Source organism: Pelodiscus sinensis, chromosome 9 (genome assembly GCF_049634645.1).
Source record: "Pelodiscus sinensis isolate JC-2024 chromosome 9, ASM4963464v1, whole genome shotgun sequence".
In the NCBI taxonomy this organism is placed as follows: Eukaryota; Metazoa; Chordata; order Testudines; family Trionychidae; genus Pelodiscus; species Pelodiscus sinensis.
In genome coordinates this window covers 59,757,170-59,780,428 of record NC_134719.1, presented here as the reverse complement: position 1 = coordinate 59,780,428, position 23,259 = coordinate 59,757,170, and the positions used below count along the sequence as shown (strand labels likewise).

Sequence of the window (23,259 nt, the reverse complement as noted above, 5' to 3'; positions counted from 1 at the left end):
AGTTACGTCCCGTCCCGCCCCGCGGCTGCTTGGTGCGCGCCGCAGCCCAGCCCCTGCGAGCCACGGGGGCGGGAAGGGCAGAGCTGCGGGGGGGGGAGCAGAAGGCGCGCACCACGTGCCTCTCACGTGCTCCCCACCCGCCCCTGTCTGCTGCAGCTCCTCCCCCCATGCACGCTGTGCCCTGGCTCCCGCGCTTCCCCTGGGCGCCTTCCGGCAGCAGAGGGGCGGGGCGGAGCACGGGGCCGGCAGCCAATGAGCGCCGGCGCTTCCCACTCCCTTACGTGGTGACGTAGACAAGGCTGGGGCATCCCGACTCTCTTTTTTTTTTTTTTTTTCCCCCTCCTCTCTCCAGTTCACGTAGTCGGTCGGGGCGCTGAGGCGCGAGTCGCGCGGACACCGGACGAGGTGACGTAGACCCGCGCGCGGCCCTGCAGGAAAGGGGGGTTGGGGTGCCGCTGGGGCCGGGCGCTTGGTGAGCCCGCGCGCGCGTGCTGGAGCTCCCGTTGCCGGGGAGCCGCGCGCTGCCCCTCAGGGCTGCCCGAGCCGGGGTGAGGGGCGCGGTTTCCCGCGCTGCGCCTCGCTCCCTGTCGCGGCGCCCGCCAGCGCGTCCGTCGGCTGCCGCTGCGGGGTCGCGGTCCGGGTGCCTGAGGGGACTTTCACCTCTCGCCGCGGTGGCAGCCTCGCCAGGGGAGACCGGCTCCAGTCACCGCTCGTGCCGCTGCTCGGGCCCCTCAGCCGGGGGCTGCTTGGCCTGGGGAGAGGGGGGGGGGGGCTGGTAACAGCCCTAAGCTAAGCGCTGCGCGAAGGGGGACAGCGCTGGCGGGCTTGATCTGCAAGGCCGCCTGAGGTCAGAGGTCAGGAAAACTCCCCCCCCCCCGGCTCAGCAGCGCTGTGGGATCCTCGCTCTGGAGGGTGCTGGCCTATTTGAAATCATGGGATGGTGGGCGGGCGAAGCCCGCCCACCTTCTAAAAGCCCCTCCCCAACCTTATGGGAGGGACACTGGACCCATGTTCAATTGATTTCTTGGGACAAATAATGACTAAAGGATCAAGAAGTGCGGGCTAGAGGTTCAAAATAAGGGAGCCGGATGGGGACACCGAGCAGAGAACCCCGGACAGCGCCCACTGCTCCTCAAAGCTGTCGATGGAGCCAGTGGACGCCGCCCAGAGGAACTCTGCCCGGATTCGTGACACGAGGGAGGAGCGGAAATAGGCCCCACAGTCGCAGAGAACCCCCTCGTCTAGCATCCTCCTCCTGCTGTTGTAGATGGCAACTTTCGCCAAGGCCAGGAGGAGGTTGACGAGGAGGTCTCGCGACTTTGTGGGGCCACGGATTGGGTGTGCATAAATAAAAAGGTGAGGGGAAAAGTGCAGCCAGAACCTCAATAAGAGGTTCTGGAGGAGCCGGAATAGGGGCTGCAACCTGGCGCATTCAAGGGAACAGGTTAGACAAACACCCATTAGCGATGTGGCTTGTTCCTGCCTCAGAGACTCGATCTCTGCGAGCCTGGTTCTCTGAACGCAGGCCAGAGGAGCATTCCAGGAGAGTCTGGGTCAGGCGTTGCAGTTCTTCCTGAAGAGTGTCTTGTAATAAATATCGTTGTGTCTCACCTTGTCTGTATTGTAGTAACAGTAGCTTAGCAGAGAGAGACGTCCACTTGCTACACAAATGTACCGAGCGCCAGCAAAATAATAAATGGCATTTTATTGACAGGCCATAATAGGCTTGTTTTTGCTAATGGACTAACTTGATTTTCGGTCTCTCTGTGCTTCCTCAGACCAAATCATGTTTAAAAAAACACAACCTACTGATATGGAGAACAAAAACTCTGTTAATTATAGGCTGCTGTTTAGCTTGAAGCCATGTCACAACCTTTTTATGTGTGACTGTATAAACATGGATATATTAATATGTGTTGCTTCTCTGTTAATAATGTGAGGTGAGCTCAGGATTTTTGGTAATAATTAAAAAGGAAGGTGGATAAAAACAATGTCTGTGTTTGTGAATGAGATACAGTACCTAGTATTTGATATTCCATTTCAAATGAGCCTGGCTGAGAAAAATCTGCTGAGAGGATCTGTTCATGGTTCTGAAGCCCGGACAAAGCAAAGGGTGGGCATCAGAAATAATCACGGTTTCTTCCTGAGAGTAGAAGAGGACAGAAGGGTATTTGTAAGAGAAAGTTCAGCATGTGGAAACAGTGTTATGCTGATCTTGTGGAAGGAAGGAAGCCAGAAGTGATTCACTGCACTGGACCAAGGCATAAAAAGGAAACGGAGTTCTTGGCAAAGAAGGGGAAGGATAATAACTAAAAATACAAATGTGAGGGGGTTTAGCTTGCTGCTGCTTAGTTATGTTGGTTTAATTTCAGGTTCTGAATTAATAGTGCAGAAAGTCATTTGCCATTAAGTAAGGGAGCTGTCATTGCAATATTAAATTCTCACCTATCAGAAAAGGCAAGGTGATTCTTGTGTCCATATTGTAGCTTGTTCGTTGTATTCTTTCAGGCCTTCATGTGTGTCAGGGTGACACTCGTAAAGCAGTGCACCTGAAAATGTCTGACTTATCTTAGCTGTGTCTTGTGATTGGCTCAGCACCAAAGAAGATTAGAAGAGAGAGAATATTTTCTTTTTTGCTAGACTGACCCATTGGCAGCTGCCAGATATTGCAGGAAAATATCGTGCCTTCTAATTCTAAGGATGCAGATTAAGATGGATTCCCTAGCCCCCAAGTACAGTACCTTTCTTCATGTGCCAAAAATCATTACTTAACCTTGCATGATAAATGACATATAATCAAGTCTATGAAGCTAAAGGCCTCACCATATGTGATTGAAAGAGATCTTGTTTCTTGCAAGAGTGTCAACTCTGGTTGTACTGTTGGTATATTTTCTTAAATGGATATTGCCTTTCAATAGTGAGTGCATATGTATTTATAAATATGCATAAAGTGTGCACTCTGGACTACAGGGCTTCTGGATGAGAAGCACTGTGATTAGATAAATGTATGCATCAGATATATGCATCAGTTTCTGCAGGTGCAACATTAGGGTAGGGATGTAAAGGAGTAACTGATTAACTGGTAAGCATTGTCTTACTGGCATGCTTACTGGGGTAACCGGTAAACAGGTGTCCTTCCGGGCTGAAGCATTCTGACTGGCCCCGCTGTGCTCCAGATGTGATGAGATGGGCTGGTTAAACATAGGTTAACCAGTTAACATATTAAATGGGATTTTACATCTCTACTTTAGGGTGCTTCATACATTTCCATTTTGTTAGTCAAGAGCAGGACAAGGTGCCATATTTCTCTTGGTGATCACGTGGGGAAAAACGCCCCTTCCTCTCCCTCTTTAAAGAACAAGTCTATATTTTTAATTCTGGGGTGGGTGGTGCAAAAATAAATGTTTAAGCAATAGTTCATTCCGCTTCCTGTCTAGTGTGGAGAGAAGGGAGTAGGAGGTATAGTTCTTGGTGCAAGTTTTACTATACAGATATTTGGGATGGGAGGGGGTCTAGCTCTGTTAGACTGCCAATTCCATTTATTCTCCCTCTCTCCCGCCACACTGGGCAGTCAAAGACAGGAAAAACGTAGCAAAAGGCCTCAGACATAACATGTTTATCCAGCTAACCAATTATTTCCTCTCTTTTCTATGGCAGTCAACAATGGTAGGCGAAGATAGTACTTCGGTAAGACACCGCCAGCCGAGTTCTATGGCACACGGGACCCCTGAGATGAATGAAAAGCAGACGAGAGCTGAGGGAGAGAAGCCATTCCAAAACTCAAGCAATGGTGAGGTTATTTTTGTAATGGGTCAATTATCTAGACATTCAACCCATTCTAGCCTGGTTGGGGACATCCCTTCTAGACGTCAGGCCTCTTACCTTTACCTCTCCCAAGGAGGAATCCTACAATTCTCCCACTTTCAGACTGGGTCCTGGGTATATAGCATGCTGTGTTACTGATTGTGGTTCTTCAGTAGGGCTGACTGGACTGGAGCACCGTCAGCCTTCCCTTTAGGAGCTGTGACCAATTTCTGGATATGGTGACTCAAAACAGTCCTTTCAGAACAACTTTTAAACAAAAATTTCATAGCAGGAACAAAGCAGATGAAGAGCTAAGGGTTATTAACACATGCATGTTGTTAAGCAATCTGCACATTTGTTTTATACAAAGATAAGGGAGACTTATCCAGACACCCCTGCTTTTAGGGGTTGGGGTTCAGTCTGCTTTCATGGGTCTCTCTCCTGCTGTTTTATCAGTCCCACGTTGTCTTTGTTTCCCTGTGTCTCTTGAACTGAGTCAGAGGCTATCATAATAGCTCTTGGTGTCTGCTAAGCATCAGGAAAGGGGAAAAACAGCACAAAATGTCAAAGTATCTCCTGCTGGTCTTAATCCTGGTAGTCTTATAGTAAGCAGTGCAATAAGAAACTGCTGGACATATCTTATTCATAAAATATCATGAGTCTCCCATATCTTTCACATGCTATCATTGGCTTGATGAAGGGTCTTCTGCAGAGTTCATGTCACATTTTTTTTTTATGAAAGTGGAGGTACTTCTCCACACACAAAGCAAGCTCTAGTGGAATACGGGAAAAATTCACAAACTGGCGAAATAACACTGATTACTTAGAACTTAGTCTGAACTCCTCAGTCACCTTCCCCTAATTCCATTCTGTAGAGCTGGGGTGGAAAATAAGCAGCCCATGGGCTGGGCATGGTTTGTCAGGGTTAGCTCCTGGTGGACTGTCAGATGCTTTATTTACTTGCATATCCGCAGCTTTCAGTCCACCACTTCTTGCAGCTCCCATTGGCCAGGAATAGTGAACTGTGGGAGCTGAAGTAGCTGTACCTGAGGTAAATAAAGTGTCTGTTAGCCTGCGAGGGCTAACCCCGATGAACAATTGCCCAACTCTGCTGAAGAGGCTAGTTGATGGTGGAATTTGAAAATTTCCTCGACCTATACAGGAAGGTAGGAAATAGCCCAGTATCTAAGTTAGCTTAATGCCATGTATGTTCTGAGTTTTCAGCGTTGGAGTGAATCTATGGAATTGAAGGCTTTTCAAAGAGCAAAATGAAATAGTGAAGCACAAATAGCAAGGAATAATATTTATTATTGGAAGACCAAACAATGAAAGCGGCAATGGAACCACTAAGAGGGTGGCTGTCCTGCTCTGTTGGAAGGAATTAGTCCTCATAATTGTAATCAGACTACAGCTTTGTGGTCCTCTTCAACTCCTTGCTGTTATTAGAGTGTTCAAATGGTGGTGGTTATGAAAAATGTCTCCTTCCTCCAAAGTTTAGCTAGCTACCAAATTCAAGGCTATGAAAAACATGTCACAGACTGAAATCTGGTCTCCCTCCCTGAAATATGTGTTCTTTTACTCTCATCTATATATATTTCACAGAGGAGACCAGCATTTCTCTAACTGGGGGCCTTGACCTCCCAAATGCATAGGGGGTTATTTTAGGAAGGTCACGGTATTGTCACCCATACTTCTTTGCTGCCTTCGGAGGTGGTGGCTGAGAATGGTAGCTGAGCAACTAGTTCTGAAGGTAGCATCCCGCCAGCAGTAGCGCAGAAGGGTGACAGTATCATAACGTGCCTCCCTTACTTCTGTGCTTCTGTCTTCAGCATTGGGTGGCTAGAATGGCAGTTGCCAGATCAGTCCCTGCATGCGGTGGAGGGGGCTGGTCATGCCTGCCATGGACATGGGCTTCTCTAACCAGATGTCCCATACCTGCAATGGGCCCTGTGGGGCTGGAGCAACTCCCTGTAGGCAGGGAGTTGCTCTGTTTCAGAGCTGAGCTCATGGCCATCCTCATGGCTAGGATATCTAGCTGCCCACTTCTGAAGGCAAGACTACCAGCAGCAGTACAGAAGTAAGGGTAGCAGTACCTTGTAATAGCCTTGTACGCCCCTAACTCCTGCAATTCCTGCAATTACAGTACTGTGAAATTTCAGATTTAAATAGCTAAAATTTTGAAATTTATTTTTAAATTCCCATGACCAAGATATTGACCAAAATGGACCATGAATTTGGTAGGGCCATGCTCATGTTGTTGAATGATTTTGCCACAGTCATCCACTCCATTGTGTCTTGCAGACTTCATCAGCATAAACAACGAGAAATCCTGTGGCACCTTAGGGTTCGTCTAAACTACATGGCTCCGTCGACGGAGCCAGGTAGATTTGTTTATTTGGCAAAGAGAAATGAAGCCGCGATTTAAATAATCGCGGCTTCATTTAAATTTACATGGCTGCCGCGCTGAGCCGACAAACAGCTGATCAGCTGTTTGTCGGCTCAGCGTGCTAGTCTGGACGCTCCCCTGTAGAAATGAAAGCCTTTTATCGACATCCCCCGTAAACCTCATCCTACGAGGCATAAGGGGGATGTCGATAAAAGGCTTTCAGGTCGGCCCGGAGTGTCCAGACTAGCGCGCTGAACCGACAAACAGCTGATCAGCTGTTTGTCGGCTCAGCGCGGCAGCCATGTAAATTTAAATGAAGCCGCGATTATTTAAATTGTGGCTTCATTTCCCTTTGCTTATCTGTCTAATCTACATGCCTCCATCGACGGAGGCATGTAGTCTAGACACACCCCTACAGACTAACAGAGTTATTGGAGCATAAGCTTTCATGGGCAAAGACCCACTTCGTCCGATGAAAATCTGTTAGTTTATAAGGAGCCATAGGACTTCTCATTGTTTTTTGCAGATTCAGACTAACACGGCTACCCCTCTGAAGCTTTATCATGGCATGTGTGTTACTTTAGCCAGAATGAAGTAGCCAGCTTCATTTGAGTAGTGCTCCTGTTGTTACAGTGGCTTTTTATAGAATTTAAGTTAAAAGCTAATGTCCTAACTTTTAATTCTCTCTGCAGCTGGTTCTTGGCATCACAGCCAGTGCCTCTTTCCTTGACAACTATATCTTGGAGGATCTATGTTCCTTGCGCACTATGAAGTTGCCATTCTTGAGGGTGAAATGGGAGATGGAGCTTAGAGTTTATTAGAGGAAATCACTGATCTCTTAGGCTTCAAAATAGGTGATACTTCAGCTTAGCTCTCCCAAATTAAAAACAGAAATGAGAACAAAGTTAGAAGGAAGTTATAAACTTCTGAAAAACAAAATTAAAAAACTCCCCACCAGATTATATCTAGGAGGAAGAAAAAATGGAAAACTACAAGTATCTCGTGGCCTAGAGCAGTGGTTCCTAATCTTTCCATGCATATGGACCCCATTTCATTCTATTAAAATTTTATAGATTCCCTCCTCCTTCTCCCAAAAAAACCCCCAAAACCCAATCCATCTAATAGCTTTTGAACGGTTAGAGCGGGGTGATGTATTTAAAAAAAATTGTAAAAAGTAAGTGTGTATATAAGCAGACTCCAGGGGACAGTTGCAGCTTGTCATCTTCAGCGTGGGCTGGGAGGCATGCAGACTGCAGGACATGGAGCTTCTCAGGTCCCATTGGCTGCTATTCGCCTGCACTGCTTCCTCAGCTCCTGTCCCCTGCCCATCCACAGAGCGAGGAGGCTCTCATTGCCAAAGGGAGATCTGGAGATGCCAGCTCTTCAAGGGCGGAAAATTATGTGCATGGGGCGGGGGGGAGCAGCAGTCATGCGTGCCAGGATGCGGCTTGCTTTTGATCCTGTTCTCTGGAAGCTAAGGGAGTGTGGAGATGCCAGCTCTTCAAGGGCGAAAAATTATGTGCATGGGGCGGGGGGGAGCAGCAGTCATGCATGCCAGGACGCGGCTTGCTTTTGATCCTGTTCTCTGGAAGCTAAGGGAGTGTGGAGAAAGTGTTTGCATTCCATGCATGCCTCTCACTCCTGACTGGTGTGTAAGAGGCATGCACGGGATTCAAGCACTTTTCCCATGCTCCCTTAGCAAGTGGGGAACGGGATCAAAAGCAAGCCACAACCTGGAGCACACGGCAGCCCCCCTCCTCATACTCCTGGGGAGAGGGGGAGGAGTAAAGGAAAGGAAATATAAGGATCCTGATCCTTACATTTAAAAACTTTCCTTGGACCCCCTGCAGTGACTTTGTGGCCCCCCAGCACAGACCACGGGTTGGGAACCACTGGCCTAGAGTTTTAACTCTTGAGTAGCTCTGTGTTTCCTTGGCAAGCTAGAATAAATCACATGAGTTGTATGTGTCTGTAGTTTTAATCTAATTCCTCCTTGGACTAGCTCAGAGGACCATGCACTCTGACCTGCATGTACTTTAATAGCTCAGCTGAGCTATTAGTCACTGTGGATTAATAATATGCCTGCATTGGCTGGCTGTAAAAATTAGCAGCTTAACTCAGTAAACAGTAGTGATGACACTCTAATACTTAGATAACTTGTTAAATTGAATAGTATGGTAACCTTGCACTGGGGTAATTCTAGGTTAATTTTACTTCAGTCAGGTAGTGTTATATTTAGCGGTTGATGTAAGTGACTTGGAATTGGGACTACGATCTTGTCTCACTTCTGTTCCTTACTTCCTCATCCTAGACATAGCATTTAACTGCTAGTTGCTGCTTCTCTCTGTAAAATAAGGATAAATTCTCTGCCTAGGTAGAGAGACTTAATGTTTTAAGCGCTTTCAGATCACTGTGTGAAGTATGTCTTACAAATGCAAAGTACAGGCAGTCCCCGGGTTACATGGATCCGACTTACATCGGATCCCTACTTACAAATGGAGTGAGGCAACCCCGCACTAGCTGCTTCCCCCCAGCAGACCAGGGAGACGCGAAGCTTAGCGCCCCCCCCCCCCCCCAGCAGACCAGGGAGACGCGGAGCGGCTTTTCTCAGCAGACACTTCAGCTTGAGAATAAAGGACTGAGGGAAGTGAGGTGTGGGAGAATAAAACTGAGCTCTGGAGAAATGTTTGGCTAGAGTTTCCCCTACAATATGTACCAGTTCCGACTTACATACAAATTCAACTTAAGAACAAACCTACAGTCCCTATCTTGTACATAACCCGGGGACTGCCTGTATTTGTGAAAGCCTTGGGACTATTCTTGAATTAATTTTTCCAACACTGTATTTCTAGCCATGTGCATTGTGTCATGTGTCTATAAAACACCTGCTAGAATTGTGCATTTAGATGACTGTCTCACTATCCTTTGTGTGTACAGATGAGTACTAACCATCTTCACATTAGGGATGTAAAATCCCGTTTAATCAGTTAACCAGTTAAATGTTATCTTTACCTAGTTAACCACTTAAATGGCAGATGACGGCTCCAGCTCACCTGGACTGAAGTGGCTCTGGCCTGTGGAATTGCACAGGGGCCAGCCTGGCTGGCGTGCCTGCCCTTTGGACAGAGGCTGGTCCAGCCCGGACAATGGTTAACTGATAATCAGTGAGCATCTCCTGATAAGAGTGGTGCTTACCAGTTAACTAGTTAAGCATTGATATCCCTATGTCACATGATGTCATATTGGCGGTTGCTTGACATATTCCTGGGGGTTGCAATACATGAGACTGAAGCTTTCTAAGTCTCTCTTATATGACCTCTGAAAGAAAGGTTGCCACTCCTAGAATGTCACTTAGAGGATTCACAAGTCTGAATAGGGCCTAACTGCATACTATGTGGTGAATAAATCCATCTGACCTGTGTCTGGTTCTTTTATTTGATTTTCTTGTACAATGTGCGGGTATCTTCCATATTATGTCATATAAACTCTGAGGATTCCCTTTGACATAATGCTTTCTATTTTTTGGCAGTTGGTGACATCTTATCCTGTCATTCATATCTTGACCAATTACTTTGCCAGCAGTAACATCTTGCTGAAGTCTTACTACTTAATGACAGCCACAGACAATGACTTCTACTCACTACATCATGATTGAGTGTTCCAGTGCTGTGCCAGTCTTAATTTTTATAGTGTGTAACATGAGGCAACTCTGGATTTTATTGTGTTTCTAGTCTGTAGTAGACCACGTTTCTACTCCACTGATCTGTTTCCTTTTTTGGACTCCTTCATAACTGCTGACGTGTGTGGTTAAAATTTTTTTTTAGAAGCCTTGTTAATATTGCAGAGTCAACACATTTGAGCAGTGGTTCTCAAGTCAGGTGTTCATATCCCTGGGGGTACGCAGAGGTCTTCTAGGGGTACATCAAACCTAATTGCCTAATTTTTACAACAGTCCACATAAAACACATTAGCAAAGTCAGTGCAAACTAAAATGATTTTATATACTATACACTGAAATGTAAGCACAATATTAATATTCCAATTGCTTTATTTTTTAGTTGGTAAAAAATGAGAGCAAGTAATTTTTCTATAGTGTGTTGTGACATTTTGATATTTTTATGACTGATTATGTAAGCAAGTCATTTTTAAGTTAGGTGAAACTTTTGGATGCACAAGTTAAATGAGTCCTGAAAAGGGTACAGTAGTCAGGAAAGGTTGAGAACCACTGAGCAAGAGTCCTGCATATTACAAGCTTTTGATAGATTCCAAATACAGAAACACAGGTTACACTGTTTTTAAAAAAAAAAATATCTCCCCCTCAACTTTTTTTTGTAGGGGGGTGAAATCCAAAATTTTTTTCACTGCTCAGGGGTAAAGAGCAAAGTTTAATTTTTAGATGGAGAGTTGTGTTTGCAGTGATGGTATTTTTCAATAACATTTAAGTTTCTTCACAAAGTACAAGCCTATTTTAAACCTTTTTATGTAATCTACCATATTCACACTCTCTCCTAAAGAAATTCCTGCAAGTTTGTTTGCTGGTCTCATTGACGGGGCTGTTTGCCTTTAATTAGCACCCGTACGCTATTTTAAATGTCAGTATCTAGGCTGTCTTAATTTCTGCTGTGTTAACTTAGTTTACAGTTTTGCAATGAGAGGATGTTGCCATCTGTTAGTCATACTTAAATGACTTTTCTTGTGTGTAGATCTTCATAATTTCAGTCCAAAGGCAGGCCCATGTTAAATCAATGTTATGACCACAACCCAGACATCCTTTCCTCACTTAACACTGATCATCAGGTGACAGTTCCTCCTCTAGTCAAATGTTCCCTGAAAGTAAGCAACAACTTATGTAACAGAAATTAAATTAATTCTCCTCTTTTTCAGATCCATGTACATGGATTTGTACAGTGACTCACTTTTATAAGTTGTTTGAGCAGTGTTCATCGGAAGACTTGATTTCTTTATTTCTGTCTGTCTTTCTATTTGATTTCCAGGGCAAATCCCAATTTTTTTGTTTGTTCATTTTTAGTACCTTTTTAATTTTGGGGGTCAATGTATACACTCTAACATAAGACCTCTATTTCAATGAAAATGAAATGACTGTTTGGGTGTTCAGATTGGGTTTCTCTGTTTCTGGCCTACAGAGTCTTTCTTGATGGCTTTTGGGTTTGATCATCTTTCCAGTTTTAATCCACACTTTGTAGATGATAGTCACGTTAATCATCCTTCTATCAAACTCATTTCCATTCTTTTCCGTCTCATTATTCTTAACAGTTCTCCTGTGGTATTACGTTAGCATAATCTTCCTGTAGTTAATAGAGCTGGTTGAACAACTTCAAAATCATTCACTAAAAATGATAAAATTTTCACAAAAAAATTCCTTTTATGGCCACTTGTAATAGTTTTTAAAGTTTATAATTAAATGATAGAAGTGTAAAATGTATGCTAAAGACAAGGCTGTGACTAAATAGTAAATGTCCCAATTTTTTCCCTTGTATGCTCTTGATCAGTTTCAGACTAATGTATAGTAGGTTGCAAGAAACGATGGGGGAAATGGACTTTTTGGCTCCAAAAGCTTCTTTAATACTTTTTTCCTTTGAATCCTAGTCAAATTATCTCTGAAATCAGCATTCCCTGCATTTAACAATGTGATAATCTTATACACTTGCCTTAGTCTTATGTTGTAGAGGTGGAGAAGTTGCCTGGTGACCAGAAAATCTCTATTTTTGGTAACTTTGAGCAAGTTGATCTTGACAAATATTTACAGTAAAATTTAGTAGTGGTTGTGGTGCTGGCAGACCAGGTGCCAGCTGCTAGGCCTCAATGAACACTGACAGATGCATAGTTGGAAACCAGTCAAACCTAACCTGCATTTTAGAATTGTTATTAGATTTATGGAGTTGGGTGTAATGTTTGGACTTTATGAAATGCTTGTAAATTGTTGTATCTATTACTCTCATAAATATTATCTTACAACATGGGATTAAGATTGGAGTGTTAGCTTTGCAGTTATAAAAGTGTTTGTGTGGGTTTCCAGTAGGGATGTGAAGTAGTGATGTAAGCAACTAGTCAACTATCCGATAAGCAAATGCTTATCGGATAGTTGACTAGTGACTCAACTAGTTGCCCCCCCACCCTTGTTGCCTCTGTCAGAGAGAGGCAGCAAGGTGGGGGAGCAGGATCTGGTGCTGGGGGGAGCTGTCTTAAAAGCCGGTTCTCCCCCCCCCCCCCCCCCAGTACCATTTCTGTGGGGAGAAGGGGCAAGGGTGCAGGGGGAACTGGTGGCACTTTTGCCTTTGAAATGTAGTAAAAGCAGGGGTCTTGCTACATTTCAAAAACAGAAGCACTGCAGGGAGCTTGGGATAAGCTGGGGACTCAAGCGCTTTGCTTTTAAAAAGTACAAGAGCCCTCTTGTACATTCCAAAAGCAGGGATTGCGGGGCCAACGGGGGACTGCTTTAGTCCCCCGCTGGCCATGCTCCCTGCAGCACTTCTGCTTTCGAAATGTAGCAAGAGCCATCAGGGCTCTTGCTACATTTCAATGGTGGAGGTGCCCTTATCAACTAATTGAATAGTTGATGCAAATTACGTCGACTATTTGATTAGTTGATTAATCTAAATTTAACATCCTTAATGTTCAGTTTAACAGATGGGGGATGGATCAGCTCCCCACCCTCTTGTGCCCCTCCTCCCCGCCACTCCAGCCTGGCTGTGGTGGGACTGGACTGGAGCAGCCCCCTTGTCTGGGCCCCCTTTAATTGCTTAACTGGTTAAACATCATGTTTAATTGGTTAACCAATTCAACAGGGATTTAACATCCTGGCTGTGTCTAGACTGGCCAGTTTTTCCGGTAAATCAGCCGCTTTTCCAGAAAAACTTGCCAGCTGTCTACACTGTCTGCTTGAATTTCCACAAAAGCACGTACTTCCTACTGTAAGAAATCAGTGCTTCTTGCGGAAATACTATTCTGCTCCCATTCAGGCAAAAGTCCCTTTTGTGCAAAGCTTTTGCGCAAAAGGGCCAGTGTAGACAGCTCAGATTTGTTTTCCGCAAAAAAGCCCCGATTGCGAAAATGGCGATTGGGGCTTTTTTGCGGAAAAGCGCGTCTAGATTGGCATGGACACTTTTCCGTAAAAAATGCTTTTGCAGAAAAGCGTCCGTGCCAATCTAGACACTCTGTTCCGAAAATGCTTTTAACAGAAAACTTTTCAATTAAAAACATTTCCGGAAAATCATGCCAATCTAGACGCAGCCCCCTAGTTTCAAAAGAGAAGCATTGCCAAGTTTGCCACAAGAGGTGTTATGTCCTGCCCAGCCAAAAAAGGCTTAGCTATCAGACACACCATTGTGGAACATTTGTGGTTAGGGGACTTTGCTTCCTATTACACACATAAAAAGGGCATGTGTACAAACACTTGACCCATCACAGCTTGAACTCTGGGAGAAGGGAATAAAAATTCCTGACCAGGAAAATCTGTATCGCTATGATGCTTCACATTTGGAGAAGGCAATTTTTCTAAAAATAAGCAAAGGATCACCCAGGTGCTTAGCTTAGGTTGGCCATGAAGGACCTGTAGAACTTGCATATTATAGCAGCTTCTGTTACATTTTGACTCCTAAGACTGTAACTCATTTTTATGTGTTTACTTTCTTTAACCTGGTAAGAAACTCTTTCCCCCCCAGTTAATAATCTTTTAGTTAGTTTTAATAAAAGATTGTAGTTTTAATAGAAGATTGGCTACAAGTGTTGTCTTTGGCAAGAGATCTAAGATACAATTGACGTCGGGTGTCTGACTGGTTCTTTGGCACTCAGAGTAACCTGAAATTTGTTGGGAATTTTGGTATAAGGTACCATCTTTCCCAAAAGTGAGATTGCCTGGGTGACAAGATAGACTGGAGTGTGTAAGGGGGACTATCTGTGACGTTATGTCAAGGCTGCTATAGTGCTTGAGGAGTTTGCTGCATTGTTGGTGAAATTTAATCATAGAACACTCAAGTTTGGGTTTTGTGCCCTGGTTTTCAATAGTTTGTACTGAGGTTGACATCTGTGGTTGTGAGCCATTCCAGACAGCTTGTCAATGATGTACATGCATTCTTTCGTGTAGGTCATCCCTCCTGGATGTCTTAGTCCACATCACAAGACCATTAAATAAACAGACACCATCTGTATACTGATCTCTAAGCTAAAGATTCAAGATATCAGCCATTTTATAGACAAAGACAGATTTATTGGGAATGATCGCATGGTGACTGCTCTTGATATAAGGCTTGAGTCACTACTGTGAACTCTCCATTTTCATGATGATAACCAAATTTACCTTACCTAATTAAAAGACATTCTTGAACTTTTATAGTGCTAGAGTTTCAGTCCCCTCAAATAAGGAACTCTTTTTTTAGATTCACTTTTCTTAACCACCTTTTATTCAATATGTATATAAAAATAACACCCATCATAAAAGCAGCTGCTTTTTTAATAAGTGGAAAAAAGTACAATGTTATGCACAGAGCTAGGTATTCAGTTTGTTTGTTTGAAAGGAATAATGTAATTGATAGGGTATGAACTAGGGGTGTTAAAAATTGTGTAATATGGTAACTGTGTCTGCACTAAAATCTTAGCAGATACATGGTTACAAGCATGCAGACTCTGCTCAGCTTTATACTGCAGGGCCTGCTGCGAAGCTTCTCCGGGAGCAGGGCCACCAGCCCTAGCCCTCCCAGGGAGAAGGCTTCACTACCCTGCTGCAGTGAAGCCACCTCCTGGGAGTCGAACTGATAAGAATCAGCGTATCGGTTAAATGCTTAATTGATTAAACTCTAACATCTCAATTTCTAATACCCCCCATTTCAAGAAAGAGGTGGAGAAATTAGAGAAGGTCCAGAGAAGAGAGACAAAAATTATTAAAGGCCTAGAAATCATGATCTATGGGGGAGACCGAAAGAATTGAACGTTTTTAGTTTGGAAAAGAGAAGACTTAGGGGGATATGATAGCAGTTTTCAAGTATCTAAAAGGGTGTTACAAAGAGGAGGGAGAAAAATTGTTCTCTTTGCCCTTTGATGACAGGACAAGAAGCAATGGGCTTAAATTACAGCAAGGGAGGTTTAAGTTGGACGTTAGGAAAAACTTCCTAACTGCCAGGGTGTTTAAACACTGGAATAAATTGCCAAGGGAGGTTGTGAAATCTCCATCACTGGAGATATTTAAGAGCAGGGTGGACGGACATATATCAGGGAAGATGGTGCTTGGTTCTGCTGCGAGGGCGCGGGACTGAATTTGATGATCTCTTGTGGTCCTTTCCAATTCTAGTATTCTATGATCCCTAGTGTGGACTGTTAGTTATTCTAGCAGTTTTCTATTTTTATAAAGATCTTGATATAAACTTTCTTGACCATAAACAGACACGTTTTAATGTGAATCTGCTAATGAGTTTTGCTCTGCTATTGTATACATCTGGCTGAAAAGAAAACCTGTTAGTCAAAGGGTAGTTATCATGTCTTATAAGCAACTGTTAGCCGTAAAAAGATTGTCATAACAGTAGACACAAAACCTGCCAACATATCTCCACTGCTGTGATGATCAGTACCCCCAACAAGGCACCTTTCAAGATCCCTGGGTCCTCTGTGTGTCTATCACAACCTGTTGTGCACCTCATTTAGGGCACCAAATGCCCTAGTAACATTGTGTGGGTGAAACAAAACAGTTTACTACACTCTTGAAAGAACTCTCATGGAAAACCGATCAAAGACAAAAAGACCATGTCACCTGTGGACAAACATTTCATTTCAGAATACGATCTAAACTCTGTCCTCATCCTCAGAGACAACCTGTTTTTGATACAAGCAAGAGAACAAATGCCCATACAATTGTCAGAGTTAACCCCAAGAGTTTAAGCTAGTCAGGTAACAAACCAGCCTCACTTTTGTATTGGATCAGTGATGGGCAACTGAGGATAGTGAGTGGGCCGCATGAGTGGTCTCCATCTCAATGGGCTAAAAGACTGTCTGCCAGGATAGGCTAGCTTCACTAACTGTGCTAGCGTACTTAGAATTTACAGAGTGTGCCGACTGAACCATAGCAGCACTTTGAATGCAAAGACAAAACATGGCTTTTGTAGTCAATATTGTGTGCCATCCGCATGCCCCTCACTTCATATGCCCGTGCTTTAAGTGTGTGTCACTTTAGTAAAACTGGTAGGAAAGAACAATACAGACAGAAACCAGTGCAATCTGGCAACCTTACACGTGGGCAGCAACAAACAAAATGTTTTTTGGCCCCCCCCCCAAGACACAGGTTGCCCACAACTGTATTAGATTATTCTAATGCTAGATTTCTGAAACTTACTTTTTCCAACTGCTAACCATAACCTAAAATCATTTGCACTATGTCATTTGTTTGTATTATCATAGCACATAGGAGCCCCAACTGTGGTCCAGGACCCCATTGTTCCATGTTTGTATAGCACCTAGCACAAAAAAACAAAAATTTCTTGCAGCAAAGAGGTAACAATCTAAGTAACAAGTCACACTGACTGCAAGACAAAGTGAACTTGGGCCGCCATAGTAACACCAGGTGCCAGCAGATCTTGGCAATAAGCACAAAAGACAAAATCTGACAGATTCCTTGCAATTTGGAAATAAAACTCAGTGGGGAAAAATACACCAGGATGCTTATACATATTTATGATGAGCTTAGGCAACAGCATTCAGAGACACCCATAAAACACTATTTACCACTGTGCATAAAAGGAAAGAGTCTGTTAGGCATATTTTTAACAATCTTTTGGAAGACTTGCTCTGAAGCATATCAGATTAGAAATCTTCCCCCCATTATGTATGCACACAGGTATGTTACTATAGAGTTGCACAAAAAGAAAAATGTTGGCTACATTCCTTGTTCTCCTGCAAGAACTATAGCAGTGAACATTTAAATAGAGTATTATAAAATATGTTGGAGCAAAACAGATGGGAGGTGTTTTTTCTGGTATTTACATAATGGAATAATCAAGGCCTTGCTATGCAAGAATTGCATTTCTGCCAGGCACAGTGCCCATTTCTATTTACTCACTCACTAATGAACACAATCTCCTTTGGAAGTAAGGACACTAAATGGTAAAGAATGGGAACAACTGATAACATTTTGGCTTTTGGAAACCTTTTTTTTTGGCAACTACATAAGTCTTGCCAAGGTCCCTAAACTTGGCCAACCCTGAAACAGTGATAAACAACCTTTAGAAGGCCACATGCATCTGTGTGGGCCTTTTCTATAGTTCTCTCATCCTAATCTTGCAACTAATTCAGACTGCCTAAGTAGAAATGGGACAATAGTTCATTGGCAACACACAACCCTCCAAACAATGAGACATTAACATGCTGCTCCTTTTTTAAGTAAAAAGTACTTCAACGACACAAGTTATTTATTAATCAAAAGGGTCTTAGCAAATAGGTTTAAAGACATTTTAATAAAAGCATAAGAATGGCCGTACTGGGTCAGACCAATGGTCCATCTAGCCCAGTAACCTGTCTCCAAACAGTAGCCGATACCAGATGCCCCAGAGGGAGGGAACACAACAGGTAATCCTCACGTGATCCCTCCCTTGTCACCCATTTCTAGACAAACAAAGGCTAGGGACACCATTCCTGCCCATCTTGCCTAATAGCCATTGATGGATCTAACTTCCATGAATCTATCTAGCTCTTTTTTGAACCCTGTTAAAAGTCCTAGCCTTCACCACATCCTCTGACAAGGAGTTCCAGAAGTTGACTATGCACTGAGTGAAGAAAAAAAATATTTTTGTTTATTTTAAACCTGCTGCCTATTAATTTCATTTGGTGACCCCCTAGTTCTTATATTGTGGGAATAAATAAATAACTTTTCCTTATTCACTTTTTCCATACCAGTCATGATTTTATAGGCCTCTATCATATCCCCCCTTAGTTTCCTCTTTTCTAAGCTGAAAAGTCCCAGTCTTTTTAATTTCTCTTCATATGGGACCTGTTCCAAACCTCTAATAATTTTTGTTGTCTTTTTCTGAACCTTTTTCACTGCCAATATATCTTTGAGATGAGGCAACCACATCTGTACGCAGTATTCAAGATGTGAGTGTACCATAGAGGCAATATGATATTTTCTGTCTTATTCTCTCTGCCTTTTTTAATGATTCCTAGCATTCGATTTGCTTTTTTGACTGCCGCTGCACACTGAGTTTTCAGAGAATTATCCACAATGATCTTTCTCTTGCCATCAGGTCACTTGTTGCTGTTAAGTTTATCAGTTTGTTCCAAAATCTCCTCAAAAACACCTCAATCTGGGACAATTCCTCAGATTTGTCACCTAAAAAGAATGGCTCAGGTTTAGGAATATCCTCAGCCGTGAAGTCAGAAGCAAATAATTAAATTAGATTCTCCACAATGACTTTATCATCTTTGAATGCTCATTTAACATCTTGATTGTCCAAGGGCCTCACTGGTTGTTTAGCCAGCTTCCTGCTTCTGATGTACTTAAAAACGAATTTTTGAGTTTTTGGCTATCTGTTCTTAAAACTCCTTTTTGGCTTTCATTATTATATTTTTACACTTAATTTGACAAAGTGCATGCTCCTTTCTATTTTCCTCACTAGGATTTGAGTTTTACTTTTTAAAAGATGTCTTTTTATCTGTCACTGCTTCTTTTACTTGGAGGTTAAGCCACAGTAGCGCTTTTTGATTCTTACTTTGTTTTTTAATTTGTGGTATGCATTTAAGTTGGGCCTCTATTATGGTGTCTTTGAAAAGTTTCCATGCAGATTTTATTTTTGTCACTGTATCTTTTAATCTCTGCTTAACTTTCTCATTTTTGTGTAGTTCCCTTTCTGAAATTAAATGATACAGTGTTGGGCTGCTGAGGTGTTTTTTCCGAACACAAGGATGTTAAATTTTATTACATTATGGTCACTATTTCCAAGCAGTTCCGTTACATTTAACTCTTGAACCAGATCCTGCACTTCACTTAGGACTAAATCAGTAATAGCCTCTCCCCTTGTGGGTTCCAGAACCAGCTGCTCCAAGAAGCAGTCATTTAATGAATCAAGAAATTGTATCTCTGCGTCCCATCCTGAGGTGACATGTACCCAGTCAATATGGGAATAGTTGAAATCCCCCACTACTATTGAGTTTATTTTGATAGCCTCTCTAATCTGCCTTAGCATTTCATAGTCACTATCACTGTCCTGATCAGGTAGTTGATAATATATCCCCACTGCTATATTCTTATTAGTAATTCCATGCTCCAATATCCATAGAGATTCTATGGAACATTTTTGGCTCATTTAAGATTTTTACTTCATTTGATTCTACATTTTCTTTCACGTATAGTGCTGCTCCCCCACCAGCATGACTTGTTCTGTCCTTCTGATCTATTTTGTACCCTGGTATGACTAGGGTTGCCAGGTGTCTGGTATTGAACCAGACAATCCATTATTTTTGCCTCCTGTCCAGTAAAAACTTCAGAAAATACCAGACACCTAAAATGTCCGGTACTTTCTGATTTTTTTTTTTTTTTCCAGCCAGGAGGTGAAAAACCCAGGCTGTCCGGCTCAATATAGAGGCAGCCTGGCAACCCTAGTGCTTACTGGGGGAGCTGTCCTGTCCGGCCCAGCACAGGGAGGCAAGATGGCAGGTGGCCGCTGGCAGCCTGTTAGGGCCAAAAAGCCTCACCACGCGGTTTTTTAAAGTGGCCATGGTGTGTGGGTATGGTGGTGCTCAACACATTTTTTCCTGGCATGTGTGTTTTTTTTTTTTTTTTTCCCCTTTCCCTTCCTTTTCTTTCCCTTTCTTTTCGGTATTTTTTCTGAAACCATCTGGCAACCCTACCTATTACTGTGTTTCCGTGATACCTGTTATATCAGTAATACAGATTGAACCTCTTTAATCCAGCATCCTCAAGATCTAACCAGAGAGTTTGCCAGACCACAAGAAGTCAATGTCTAGCAGCATTATCAACACTTCCGCTGCTAACTAGGCTCTTAATAGACATTTAGAGGTAAATTAGAGCTAAATAGCAGGACAGAACACTGAGAGCCAGGACTGGTGGCTGCAAACAAACTTTGAGACTGTGGGAAATGTGGCCACATCCATGATAAGTGGACATCCAGCTAACTAAAATCATGCTGGACCATGGATGTTCCTGGAACAGAGTGCTGGACTAGAGAGGTTCAACCTGTAGTAACCAATCTTCAGCCTCCTCCCCCAAACAATCCAGTGTTAAAATATTAGGCCATTATTTATTTCTCTGTATTTTTTTTCACCTTACTAAAGGGAGACCCGTTTCTAACCAGCTCATCAAAATGTAATCTCTTTCGTGCTTGTATTTGTGACTTTTGCAGTCACTGTAATGCTTGTTATCATGCATTTAAAGCCTTATCACTTTCGTGAAGATCTTTACACCCAATATAAGAGACATCCAGAAACTGGAATAGCACTATAGCAAGAGAACTGCAGAATCAACAAGAGATAGTGGCTCAATTATGCATGGGAGAACATGTTATTGTTGTAACAGATGTGGAGTATTTGTGTTATATTACATCTTTTCCCATTATCTATAGTTTTTGTCTGTATTAGTTACAGGATATTAGAGAATCAAGGTGGGTGAGTTAATGGACCAATCTCTTTAGGTACAGGAAAGTACTAAGAGCATCATAGCTAAATATAAGATGATTTAGATTGTTTAGCATAAACAATTAACATATTGTGAGACATCAGATATTGTGTGAGGAGAGGGGTTAGTGGGTTTCAGACTTCAGTAATAAGCCATAAATACAGCATATTTAGACATTAAAATGATGGTCTTATTATGGTATGAATGTAAGCTCCCAACTTGTATTTTAAAGGTGTTAGGGAGTGCTCTTTGGCTCCTAGTGAAGCTTAAAAATACTTGGTGTTGGGGGTGGAGGGAGAATATTTGACACCTATGAAGTTACTGGGAGCCTGTCTTTCAGCATTTGTGTTTGATAAAATCACTATCCACATAACACACCAGAATGCTCCTTCCTGACTTCTACATTTTCCTACAGCTTAGTCACTCCTGAGCTTAATGGGGGCCTTTGGCTCATCATAGATAAAGTTAATGGTAAATCAAGTTTGTAAGAGTTCTCGTAAGCTTTTCCTTTTGTCTGTGATTCTGAGCATAGGATTGGCCAAGTCATATCTATTGAAAATGTAACTGTTCAATATTTACTTTTTCTCCTTTAGGCTGGGTTGATGTTGACCATGTGATAACAAAGAAAATGCAGCTAGTAGCAGAGGCGGAGGTAAATATTTCTCAACATTTAATTATTGGTCGAGAGGACCCAGACTCCTGAGGGAGCACCCTTGAAAACCATGGAACATCTTGTTTTTATGTTTCTTTTGTTGTTTAATGCTCTGTAATGCCATCATTTCCGGTGTATCCTAGAAGCAGTGGTTTTACACAAGCCCTTATTCTTCTATTTCTTTCCTATCCATTCTGCACTTGGTACAGGACTGATGACATCTGTCAAAATATTGACTCAACTGTTTGTTTTGATTTCTCAGCCTGTGTTGTACTTGAACCCCAAAAAGTTAATTCTACAAATAAGCAAGTGAACTTTGACACCCATATCTAAATGTATCCTCTTTGGTTACCCATTGACAGTATAACTGAGACTGCTCTTTTTGGGAATCTGTAGCTTTAAAGGAAAAAGTTCCTCATGTAGGGAATGAGCCTAGTATTATGCATGTCTGGCTATAGAGCACTCGGTTCTAGGACACTTTTCTCCTGCACTTTTCAGCAGGGAACCCTGCACTCCTTCAGTATCAGGAGAACACTTCAGTCTCCCTGTAGGAGAACACTTCAATCTCCCTGGACACATAATAGCAGATTTAAAGGTAGCCAAAAAACTTTAGGACCAGACTTCAGAGAGAAACTGCTGAGCTGCAGTTCATCTGCAAATGTGACACCCTCAGCTCAGGATTAAACAAAGACTGTAAATGGCTAGACAATTACAAAAGCAGTTTCTCCTCTCTTGGTGTTCACACCTCCAGATCAGCTGCTAGAAGTGGGCCTCATCCTCCCTGATTGAATTTACCTCATTATTTCTAGCCTGATTCTTGCCTGCATATTTATATCTGCCTCTGGAAATTTCTGCTACATGCATCTGACGAAGTGGACCTTTGCCCACGAAAACTTTGCAATACATCTGTTAGTCTATAAGGTGCTACAGGACTCCTTGTCGCAGCATCAGGAGGTGATTCTCCTAGGACAGATGCACCGTAATGTTGCCATCAAGATGTGTAAGCAGGAGGTGCAGATGTTCTGATGTGGGTTCTAATTTCTATAGAATTTCTTCATTCTTCATGACACCTTTATTAAAGGGGACCTACAAGAATATCCTAGCTTCCAACATAATAGTCTGTGTAGCAGTAGTGCAGTATTTAACAATGACTTCACTCCCGGCTGGCTACATCTAAGAGTGTTCTCCTGAGTTAAGTGTGTGGCCATTCTAAAGTGAAGTGGAGGCTTAAAAACAATACTGACTTCTGGTAGGTATAGAAGTAGCTTTTTCCCCCTCAGTCTGTTTGTGTACTGAATACCTATTTACTGTTTCCATTTAGGGCACTTGACATATATCTGCAGGATGAGATTTTAATGGTAGGTGTTCACTTTTAAAGAAAGACTGTTCAAAACAATAGACCCAGAGTTGAATTGCCTCTTCAAGAGAATCACTTTGCATTCACTTGATTCTGAAATTTAAAATTCTTCCAACATGAAGGCAGGAACATAAAGTAACATCTCAGTTGAGTCATCACAATGACAAATCCAGGGCTGCTTTTGGGGGCTGGGGTACAAGCCTGTTTGCATGTCCTGATTCTGATACTCCAACAGGAAGGCAAACTATCAACACTTAGTTATGCTTTCAGAATTCCTAGCTTTAATAATATCCCTATTAATTAACTGTGTATTTAGCCAGTGACCTCTCTGGAAGTGATATTGACTTTTGCTCCCAATTGAAGTGTTATGGAGCTCTTACTAGCTCAAACATCTGCATGGCTTCCTTTTCCTATCCTGGAATTTTCTGCCC

The 23,259-nt window shown here is 42.7% G+C and overlaps 1 protein-coding gene across 2 annotated transcripts in view; it reads left to right on the top strand.

Annotated features, from left to right (window-relative positions):
• Window positions 1-255: 255 nt before the first annotated feature.
• SOAT1 (sterol O-acyltransferase 1) overlaps window positions 256-23,259 on the top strand; it is a 50,573-nt gene continuing 27,569 nt past the window's right edge. The window contains exons 1-3 of one of the 2 annotated variants that reach the window (XM_075936852.1): window positions 256-405; window positions 3,658-3,790; window positions 21,413-21,471. In XM_075936852.1, the coding sequence (XP_075792967.1) occupies window positions 3,664-3,790; window positions 21,413-21,471 (186 nt within the window). In that variant the 5' untranslated portion in view covers window positions 256-405; window positions 3,658-3,663. Of the gene's footprint in view, window positions 406-442; window positions 549-3,657; window positions 3,791-21,412; window positions 21,472-23,259 lie in introns of those variants that run through there. The other variant, XM_075936853.1, reaches the window with a different exon arrangement.